This window comes from Vigna unguiculata, chromosome 7, assembly GCF_004118075.2.
Source record: "Vigna unguiculata cultivar IT97K-499-35 chromosome 7, ASM411807v1, whole genome shotgun sequence".
NCBI lineage: Eukaryota > Viridiplantae > Streptophyta > Magnoliopsida > Fabales > Fabaceae > Vigna > Vigna unguiculata.
This window is the reverse complement of record NC_040285.1, coordinates 13245256-13256762: the sequence shown is the minus strand read 5'-3', so window position 1 is coordinate 13256762 and position 11507 is coordinate 13245256. Positions and strand designations below refer to the sequence as shown.

General features: G+C 32.2%; 1 protein-coding gene and 2 long non-coding RNA genes across 3 annotated transcripts; all 3 read right to left on the bottom strand.

The window, feature by feature from the left end:
• Positions 1–5873: 5873 nt before the first annotated feature.
• On the bottom strand, positions 5874–6499 carry LOC114190869 (co-chaperone protein p23-1-like). Its single transcript, XM_028079933.1, has one exon. The coding sequence runs from the start codon at positions 6404–6406 to the stop codon at positions 6113–6115; it is 294 nt and encodes a 97-aa protein (XP_027935734.1). The 5' UTR covers positions 6407–6499; the 3' UTR covers positions 5874–6112.
• Positions 6500–8723: 2224 nt separating this feature from the next.
• LOC114190238 lies at positions 8724–9211 on the bottom strand. The gene is made up of 3 exons (XR_003605783.1): positions 9121–9211; positions 8841–8942; positions 8724–8764 (listed from the first exon to the last, which is right to left on the bottom strand). It is a non-coding gene; the product is annotated as an uncharacterized LOC114190238 (long non-coding RNA).
• A 65-nt stretch (positions 9212–9276) lies between these two features.
• LOC114192781 lies at positions 9277–10153 on the bottom strand. Its single transcript, XR_003606145.1, has 3 exons — positions 10061–10153; positions 9724–9898; positions 9277–9648 (listed from the first exon to the last, which is right to left on the bottom strand). It is a non-coding gene; the product is annotated as an uncharacterized LOC114192781 (long non-coding RNA).
• Between the last annotated feature and the right edge of the window lie 1354 nt (positions 10154–11507).

The window sequence follows — 11507 nt, the reverse complement described above, 5'->3', positions numbered from 1 at the left end:
TAAACACTTGAGATAAAAATAAAATTAACATTATTTACAAAATTGTACTCACCAAAGCATTATACAAAAAAAAAATACTACTTTCATTCCACAAATATAATAAAAACATTGCATCCATGGCACAAATTACAAAATATCACATTTTTTAAGAGATGAAACAACGAAATTTAGATATTTAGGGAGTATGAAAATTTGGGAGCTCATTGTGCCTTAGAGTTGGACTTAATCTTGATGCCACGATGGTTGGAAACAAAAGACTTCTCCTTAACTTCCTTCTTTTCTGCCCCTATAACAACTTCAAATATTGATGGCAATTCATTGATTAGGTCGAAAAGTCGTTTCTTGTCAACTATATCAAAATCGAATTTGGCTCCAAAATAAGATTCGACATGTAAAAGTTTATTCAATGAGCAACACTAATTACAAATACAAAGCATATATGATTAATGAAAACAAAATTAGGTCATTACTAATGCATAGTAGAATATTAATGAAACAAAAATAGGCCAATACTGATACCATAGTTCCTAATCCCTAAAGCTTGGACACAAATCTCATCTCATAATGCTCATAAGTAACTTGAACAACTAAATAAAAATGAATAGAAAAAAGAAAATAAAAAAATAACAAAATACAAAATGTACGCCTTTCAGTATACTAGACAAACCTATGACAAAACCAATAGATTTAAATAACTAAAACATTCAACCTACCCTTAATCAAACAAACGGGAACGTGAGCAGTAGATTGAACCCAAACCATCAATCCATTGCATTTATCAGAAGCTAATAGAAAAAAAAGAACACGTAAATAAAGCTCTCCATTCAACATCAGAAACTCAGATTTCAATTTCAAACTAATTAGTAGCCTTACCATCAATTAAATCAAACATACATTCAGTAAATTTCTAGGATCTCATTCCAAACATCTCGAAACATTCAACTCTTCAATTACATAAACCCATAAGCCTCAATAAATTCAAATTTAGCACCCAAAATACCCAAGAATTAAACAAAATCATCAATTTTCACTAAATATCACCAGTGCAGTAAGGGCTTTTGGCCCCGGTCGTTTTTGATATTCTACCCCGGTTCTAGAACCGAGGCATATTAGGGTGAGGCCAAAAGGGATGGCTTTTGGCATCGGGTGTGAACCGAAGCCATAGAGCTACTCTTCTACCTCATTTCTATTGTGAACCGAAGCTATTGTGTCAATGGTGGCTCAGCCGCGTCCGCAATGGAGGCGTTCTCGTCGTGGTAACGTGTTCGTGGCGGTGCTCGTGGCTCGCGCGCAACAACGATTGTCAATGGTGGTTTGTGAATCTGCAGGGGTCGCGACAATGTTTGCAGATCTAGTTTTTTGATTTGCAGGTTTCGCAATCACAGATCTGGTAGAGGTGGTCGCAGATCAGTCTTGAACTTCGGTCAATATCCCTATGGTGGATATGTTCCAATTCGTCCACCATTAATGCGAAAACTAATTCCCAAGGAAGAGGATCCCGAGTACTCAAATTTCGTCATGGATCCACAGAGATACTTCTTATCAGCACTACCAAGTTTATTTCAGGCATCAAGGTTCATGGCTGTGATTGACATTGGTTCTGCACACTCACCAGACGAAGAATATATAGGAGAGAGAAACGATTTGTCCTCTTGGTTAGGAGAACCTGAGATCATTGATGCATTCAATCAATTTTCAATGGAGATGAAAGGTATTGAGATTGAGATCATAAGAAGAAACGTCGATCCAAAACTTAGAAACAGATGTGGTGAAAGTTGTTTGAGGGAAGAGAGAGAGGAAAGAGTTGCAGATTCACGGCGTCAAGAAGTAGAAGGGTTCGCGAAATTGAAACCCTAAATAAACCCTATGGCTTCGGTTCCTCTAACAACTGAAGCCATATACCCCTTTTTGGCACCGGGTCTTGTTGGACCGAGGCCAAACACCTAACGACTACTTCACTTTTTTAAAAATGCAGTCCCTTTTTGGCTTCGGGTCTTGTTGGACCGAGACCTATAGCACTCTTTGGCACCGGTTTTGCGCGAACCGAGGCCTATAGCTATCTTTGGCTTCGGGTGTTAGCTGAACTGAGGCATAAAACTTGGTTGGAATTACAAAAATGCCACCGCGCCATTATATGCTTCAGTTCCTGGCCAACCGAGGCATATAAGGCGAGGTAAAAAGGAAATTTTGCACTAGTGTATATTATAAAACCCAAAACACTTACCCTTAAACTTCAAACAAATACCAATGTAACATAAACAACACTTGCAAAAAGCATTAGCACATACAGAAAAATGAAACAAAATCACATTTTTGGAAAAAAGTTATAGCTAGTGTTGGACCTTTTTCAACAAAGTCCTATAACAAAAAGAGAAAGAGAAAAACCACAAGCAAAATGTAGAAGTAGAATCCACAAAGCTCTACACGGATATAAATTCACACACATACGAACCAAAATGAACAATAAAAATTACAACCATAATTAAATAGAGCTAAAAAAAACGTACATTTTTACTAAGGAAATATTGTCTCTATTTTTTATTAAGAAAATTGTAGAACAAAAATATAAACACCAACTAATAATACAAAATAAAAAAGGGTTTTAGAGAAGCCAACTTAATAAACAATTTTTTGTAGCCAAAAGCTCCTTCCTTTCGTGCCTTCAATCATGCTCTCATGCTCTTATCTCTTCCGGCACCTCAAATCCTCAATATTTTTCATAAACCTCAAAAAATAATTAGGCTTTCATAGTGATTCATCAGAAAAAAAACTTGCTGGATCCATAAACTTCAAAAATGGAAAAACTAATGGTACGCACCAACTTGATAGTTGATGGTCTTCTTGGCATTAATTAGGGCATCATAGTAGTTTTGAAGGGAATCAAAACCATGATAAAACTTTACACCATCAAAGGAGAAGTACCCAAGTTCAACAAAAAACAAAAAAAAGACACAAAACATCTAACAAAATCATACAACATAATAAGAATAAACATTATCGATCAAGGCCAAACAGAAAACAAACACAAATGAAGGATTGTGCTCCTTGGGTTTTAGAAAGATAAAGAAAGGAGAAAAGAGCACTCATGTGGGAAGACTGTTTTGGATTTCAAATACGGAACCATGTAAAAGAGAGTCGAGAAACATTCTCAACTACACTTTTTGCCGTTGGTGATTATGTGCTACAAAGACCAATTTGCCAGTCAGTCTCCAAAACAAAGACAGGGATTGGTAAACACAACAATAATGAAATGACAAAAAAAAATCACATTTTAGGATAGCTGCCATGATTTTAAATATGAGTATTTGAATAATATCCCTATTAATTTATTTTCTTAGTATTTCCGTAGATTATGATGATGGGTCATGTTATATATTTATAGGTTTAGAACATGTTGTGGGGACATACGGAAGAAATAAGACTGCTGAAGGGTGGTCCAAAAACTACTATAATTAAATGATAAATTAATATGTACTGAAGAATGGTTGCTCCAACATATATGTGATAAATAACATATTACTCGACATGACCATTTTGATTTTGCTAGTATATAAGCATCAACGAAGGAAAATTATAGTTGAAAATAACAGAGATATATCCATCAATAATTAAGATATGATCGATTACATTAAGTTATTCATAAAATTTCTAAAAAAATAAGGACAAATAAATAAACAAAATGAATTTTTCTATAGTTAAAATTAATTTATTCATAAACTAATTTATCCAAACTTTTTATATGATTTTTAGTTTTTTTTTAAGTTTTTGGTTTCTCACAATGTAAAAAGACTTTATTGAGAGACGAAATCATTTTGTAAACATTAAAAAAAAAAAAAAGCTTTGCAATATGTATCTTTTGGATGATATATAATTTCATAACAATATGACAGAGTTAGTTGCAACATAGTGCGATGCATGAGTAGCATTCATGGCGCTATAATGAAACAGGTGAGTTTGCTTACCAACTTAAAACACAGAAATGGTAATATGGTTCTATTATTTAAGACAAGCTTAACTTTTTTGTGTCTTTTACACTGGGATAGTTAACAAAAGAGGAAAGGGACAACAGAACTTTTCTGTTTTCAATTTAGATTGTTAATATTTAAATACATAAAGGAGATACATGTAAAGTTTTACATAACTTGTTCATTAGAAGGACCAATAAATAAATTAATAATAAAGGAGAAGATAGTAATTTAAATCCTGAACCCTATAAATTACGATAACAGATAAAAGATTTTGTTCTTGACAAGAATTACATGTTTCTATGTCCTAAATTCACAGAGAGATATCATAGAATAATAATGAGTATAAGAACCTCTTATCTTGAATTCATTTATTTGGATCTCAAAGCATTAAAAACCATCTCTAAAAAAAATAATAAAAAGAAGGCAAGAGTCACCCATCTGTTCTTGAATCTTTAAAACACCATAAGACAATTTATCATAAAGAAAGGTAGATGTACTCTCTTTTCAATATACATGAAAATAATGTAATTCCATGTTTGTGTTTAAAATAGAATTTTTGTTATCCACAAAGATACTTTTCAATAATAAATCTGTCAATAATCGGTAGTTTATAATGTTTATCAACAAAATATTTTTGTTACTAAAATTTGTTGATAATTTATAAATATTTATTATTCACGGATGTTTTTGTTAGTAACTCTATTGTAAAATGAATATTAAAGTTTTTTTTTTAATTTTGATCATGATAAAATTCGTCGGTAGCAAATCCGTTAATAAAATGGTGTCAATTTTCATAACATATTTGATGAAATATTTATTATAAATAAGAGATAAGTTAGAGGAAAAGAATAAAGTTAGGAGGAGGAGAAAAAAGGAAGTGACAATGACAGTTGTAGTCAGAAAGACAGACGACAACGATAACAACACAGGAAGAAGAGAGGTGGAGGAGAAAAAAAGAAGAGGAAGAAAGAAGAAAAAAAAAGAAAAAAGAAAAAGAAAATTAAATCATGGTAATTATTAAAACCATTGATAATTATTTATTAACTGATTTTTTTATATGTCAACAAAATTTATCCACGAGTATTTTATTTTGATAAATTTTGATAGTTACGTACTAATGTATTTTAATAGTTGATAAATCTGTTTATTTTTTTAGTGTGATGTCTTATTATAATATATATATCCAAGAATTTGTAGGGATAGATCTAATACTTCACACGATCAGGAATTTGAATCGCGATATGAAGATTTTGCTAATGCATATCGTGGTTGTAACTTGATAAGCACTTAAAATTGTGAGAAATTGAAGTTTATAATGCATATAATTGATGGGCACTTTACATAATTTAGCGTTAATATCCGCAGCTTTAGCTGAATAAGCTAGAATGCAGATTCTGGTAATTGAAATAGGTGCAGTTTAGTCTGTTTGAAAAAGCCTCGAGATTCCTTGAGTTGTTTTAGGGTACAACTAGCTAGCCAAATTCAACAGTACCTAAATATGGAATATGAAAGAGAGTACGTAACAGTGGTTAATCAATTAGTTACTATTTACTTCACCTTTCTTTCATTCAAATGGAACAATTCTCACTACTGCTACCATCTTTGCCAGTTGCCATTCCTTATCTATTTTTCAAGGGTAGCATGGTGCCTCTGATATTATATACCATCTTCATTCAACCCTTTTACCTAACGTATTAACTAACACCATACTTGTTAATTAATGTGACAAAATTTTTTAAAACTTTTGTATGGTATTGTTTATTATATTAGAACCTTTTGTGTTCATGCAAAATAATACAGTTTTAACCTATAATATTAACACTTGTCTAAGTGCTTACAACAAAATTATGTACGCGTGTTCATAATTTTTTTTTGACCTCATTTTAACAAGTTGAGTCTGAGAGAGAAGAGAGAAAGTTGGAATAAGTTTATAGAGAAGGCGTACACACGTAGATGTTAAAAAACATACATGTTCTAATTCGAAGTAAAAATAGCATCCCATAAAACTAAGAACCATAACACACACTGGTTACACACACCTCACAGAACAATTATTTTGTTCAGGAAATAAAACAAAAGAAAGACAGTTATAGGCTATATATAATAGCAGCTGAAAGTAACAAACAGGAAGAAGGAGTGTGGGCTCAAGGGAGAGGAATGCCGGGCCCTTCACCTTCGGCAGTGCCTCCGAGACCGCCAAGCCCACCAGACCCACCGGGCCCGCCGAATCCTCCAAATCCTCCGATCCCAGAAGGCCCACCCATGCTACCGTCAAAGCCCGAGCCAATTCCTGCGAAGGGAAGCCCATTGTTGCCGACTCCTGAAAAACCGTAGCCGAGGAAGTTCTTCTGGTCCCCGAAAGCAGCGTCGCTGGGAATGGTTCTGGCACTTGCAACCACTGCAAGAGCAAGAAGCACCAAGATGCACCACTTAGTCATGTCTCTCTTCTTTTCTTGTCTCAACACAACACAACACAACACAACAACACTTGCTTTTCTCACTGTCTTGTTCTTTCTTTGTGATAAAACACTGCTTGGGATTCTCCTTTTTATAGTGGAAAAAGTGACAACCATGCAGTGTGGGACAGTTGAGTGTGTAGTAAATGACACTTTAATGCCATTGCAAACTCTTGCTGTCTCTCACCTAGCACGTTAGTTATGCCCATTACTATCACTGTTCTTTGTTTTTCATGCAATCCATGAATAACAAATATTAACCTCAACATATAATTCCTAAGTAATTCTTCTTATTACTACGAATCATGGAGATAAGTCTTCTTTAATTCTGAGTATAAGTTGTTAACGGAGATTCCTTTGTTAAAATTTAATAGCAACAAAGTGATTATATTGTAAAACAATTCTGTAATTATCTTTTAGAGGTTTAAAATAAAGCAAGAGCAAATTTATGTGACTCATTTCTTTAATCAAGGTTTTCAAAAGTAAACAAATATTATATGTATGAGCATTATTTTCATGTACTAATGAAAATTAAATTCCTGTTGAAATAAACATTAAAATATTTCATTGTCATTATTGAATTGACCTTTATTTTTTTATTAGATTTTATTTTATTGTTTGTTACACTTTCTTTCATTCAAATTAAAAATATAAATATTAGTTGTGGAAAATATTCAAAATTAATATTTATTTATGTTTTAATAAATTTCAATATTTATTTGCACGTAAAACACTGCTATACAAATTTATTCGCAAATGGATCAATGGAAAACATGATAACACCAAAAACATTGGAGTATCTTAGGACTTGATCGTCATTAATATTGGGTCTTGAGTCCAGACACATCATGCCGAAAAAAAAGGGTGTTGCTTCCTGCATCTCCCTATTTTTCTTTCTGTACCTCCATAAAAGTGGTATTTCCAAAATTATCTCCAGTTAAAAATAAAATAAATTTTTCTGCACCTCTTAATTTTATTTTTATTTTTTCATTAAATGTCTCAAAAAATAATTTCCAATCTGTAAAATGTCTTTCAAAAAACTTCACTACAAGAAAGTTACGTATTAGCGTATTAGCGAGGGAATAATCCCAAGCAAATCCCTCGCAAAACGATTTAGCGAAGGATTAGCGAGAAATTAGCGAAGACATTATGGCGTAGCTAAAATATAGGTAGCTAAGTAGCTAGAGAACCACTTTGTCGCTAATCCCTAGCTAATCCTTAGCTAATCCCTAGCAAACTAGTTGTAGCTAATCCCTAACTAATGAAAGTGGTTGTAGCTACTCCCTAGCAAATCGGTTGTAGCTAATCCCTATCTAATCCCTAGCAAATAGGTTGTAGCTAATCCCTAACAAATAGGTTGTAGCTAATTCCTAGCAAAAAAGTTGTAGCTAATCCTTAGCTAATCCCTAGCAAAAAAGTTGTAGCTAATCCTTAGCTAATCCCTAGCAAACTACTTGTAGCTAATCCCTCGCGAATTGAATAATTTATCTCTAGCTAATCCCTAGCAAAATCATAGCAAATTGCATCATTCCAAAATATTCCATACTTTTTTACCTGTACCTTATGAAATGCATTTTAACATAAATATAAAATAAAGTAATAAATCTTGCCAAACATTTTATATGAAACATGTCAAATGTTATCACATTCAAAATACTAAAAGTAATGAGCATAATAAAAGTAGTCTTTACAATTGTCAACATACATCATTAAGTTTAAAAACAAAACAAAACATCATCATCATCTTCATATTTTGTTCTCGCCATGTTTCTTGACAGACGGTGGTGATGATATCTTTAAAGCAGGAAATATTTGTGTCTTGAAAAACTCCATCTGTGTTTGCATCTGTGTATGCATTTGTTGTTGTAAAAGTTTTTGCATGTCTACTTGTGCTTGCATTTGTGCTTGCATTTGTGCTTGTATTTGTGCTTGGAATTGTGCTTGAAATTGTGCATGCATATCTGCTTGTGCTTTCAACTGAGCTTGCACCTGTTGTGCATGTGCCTCTATTTGTGCTTGTAACTCTATCTGTAGTTGCTTTTGAGATTCAGTTTGTAAATCTAACTGTGTCTGCATCTGTTGTTGCATTTGAGACATTTGTGTAGCTATTGCAGTGATTTCTTCAGTTGGAGATGCATGATTTGGATTTGTGGAAGGACCTACAACTAATGAATATGAACCATTCACATTGATGATGGCAAGTTCCAAGCTACAACCGATACCGTGAATTCTACCTTTCTTATTTTCACCTCCTATTTTCATCCATACTTCAGAATCAACTTTAGGATGCTTTTATACATCTTCTGCATATTTTTCTACCATAGCACTTTCATATGATTCCTATATAGTAAATCAATCATTTTGTAATATAAGATTAAATAAGTGAATAAATTCTTACACATGTAATAATACTTACATTGAAATTTTTTGCTTTATTGGAAACATATTGACCGTCTTTTTTTTTATGAACTTTGTTGTATAGTTCACCATAAGAAACAGACCCATTACGCTCTGCCTCCTATAAAATAATATGTAATTCTAGATAATGAATACTATCAAAATTCAAATGTATATCAAAATTTATAATAAGTATGTTTATATATATATATATGATTGATGCATTAATGATATCCACCAAATGTATAAAATATATAAGTATTATTATAAAGTCATAGATATTACTAGAAAATGAATACCATCTTTTTCAAGTGTTGTCCAAAGCTTATTGACCCTCCAGTGTGCACCATAGCCTCTGGCTTGACAGCCCTATTGTTTTTACCAGCAATAAATTTCTTTTTCCAGTCTTGTGTCATCCATATGTCAATTAAAGCGTCCCACATCTCAGTCCTTATTCATCTTGGCCCAAAACCTTTTAAGTCTTCTATATTATCTGAGTTTGCTCTTTCTCTTGCCTTTTTTCTTACCTTAGCTAAAGAGTCAGAATAACGATCCATGCATGTTAAATTCCAAACCTTTCTTGCCATGCTACGATCATAATCTGATGCAAATCGGTACTTATTCTACACCAATACAAATTTATCAAAATTAATGATAAGTAAATGTAATATAAAGATAAAAGATTATAGTAACTTGCCTTAAAATCATTGAATAATATTTCTTTCATATCAGCAGAATAAGTTTTCCATTTCTCAGCTGGATTAGGCATTCTCATCAATACTTCAGATATGATATCTCGAGTCACAGAATCAGGAACAAACCTTCTTCTGCATGTTCAAATAATCATTTTACAAACCAAAAATTAGCAACATTGAATTGAATATTTGATTAGATGTACTTACGGTCTGCTAACTTATTGTACAGATATGACAAGTCTCCTATCAACTTCATTATGAGAATATACACTTGAAGGATCTTGAGTAGGTACGTCATTAGATGTTGAATTGACATTTGATTGACCACCATCAAACACTGAGGTGGTAGGTGGTGATTGATTACCATCAATTGAAGTAGCACCTAAAAAAACATTGAAACTATAAATTGTTGGCAAAGCTAATTTATTGCCTTTTTTCTTCTTTTTTTCTCTTAATCTAAACAAAATGAATTGTCATTTGTTTTTCATGAAGATAAATGTTGTTAAATACATACAAAAATTTAGAGTGCTTTCAACAATTATACCTGGTGATTGCAAAATAGGATCTAGTTCTGAAGGACCAACATGACATTGAATAGGTCTAAGTTGACTTAGAGTGTGACTACCTTGACCTCTACCTCTTCCTCGAATAATCATTTCAGTTCCTGTCATGGAAATATAATTGTGACATTATTTATAGCTAAAAAATTGATCCACCTAGCCTGAAAACTTATCTACTTCTTATTGAATATATAAAATAAATTTTTATTGTCAACTTAATGATTAAATAAAATCACCATGAGTTCATTACCAACTTGCCTTCTTAAGTCTATATACACATTCATACACATAAAAGTAATCATTGAAGAACAACTTGTAAAATGCTGAACCGGTTAACTTGGTCCCTAATCTGTTTTCATGATTTAATTTGTGTTTCCATTGCATAATTCACATTTCAATTCAGAGTTCTCATTTGTTCATCATGGTGGGTAATATAGTTATGGTAGTTAATATAGTTGATCTTTTATTTTCAGATTTTATTTTCTGCATATTAGATTTCAATTTCTGAATTCATTTTACAGTTCTATGCATTGTTTAAGTTTAGTTTCATCATTTGAATCTTGTTCATGACTTTAATTCAGTTTTGATTGCATATTTCAGTTTTTACCCCATTTTAGAAAGTTAGGTTTATTAGTTTAGTTACTTTTCCCCATTTTAGAAATCTAATTTTGTACTTGTTCTTAGTATCAATTCTCGGTTTTAGTTTTCAATTAGTATGATTTTTGAATAAATTGCATGTTGTGTTCATGATTCAAACCATTTTATTGCATCTTAATTCAATTTTGCATATCAATCTTCACAATGTCTATTTTTCAGTCACATACACTACTCACTAGTTTCATTTTAGTTTGCTGTCTAACTTTGTTTACTGGTTTCAGTTTGTTGTTTTAGTTTAGATTTCTGATTCTGAAGTCGTTAATTACATTGATGTATTGATTCAAGTGTGTTCCAATTGCTGTCATAATCTATTTCATATCTTAGTTTCGCTCAGGCATTTTATCCTACAAATTTGTCAAGTTTTCATATTTTCACTCAGACATTCTATCAAAATTACTGATGAAAAATTTCCTCTACCAAATAGGATATGCAGTATAAAATTAAGGCATACTATTTTGTGCACCAAGGAGTTGATTTAGAGTGTCAAGAAAAATCTTAAAGAGAGTGCAGAAAATGAGCAAAGCAGGTTTCCTGGACACAATGGCCAAATGACTTACAATTAGTTACTTTAGAAATATATATAATAGTAATTCCTTCAAAAGACAAATTACATGATGGCATTCACTACACCAATACTTTTTTCCTAATTTAATGCATTTTCAATATAGTACACTATTCCATTCCAAGGATCTATTTGAACAAGTTTCAGCATATGTCCTCCCAGGAGAGAAAAATAAGAAGAAAAAAAATGAAATTAAGTTTTCCATAAGCAAA

Bases quoted from the DNA above. Each gene is read 5' to 3' on its own strand.
- LOC114190869 (XM_028079933.1), bottom strand. From the start codon at position 6,406: ATGACTAAGTGGTGCATCTTGGTGCTTCTTGCTCTTGCAGTGGTTGCA.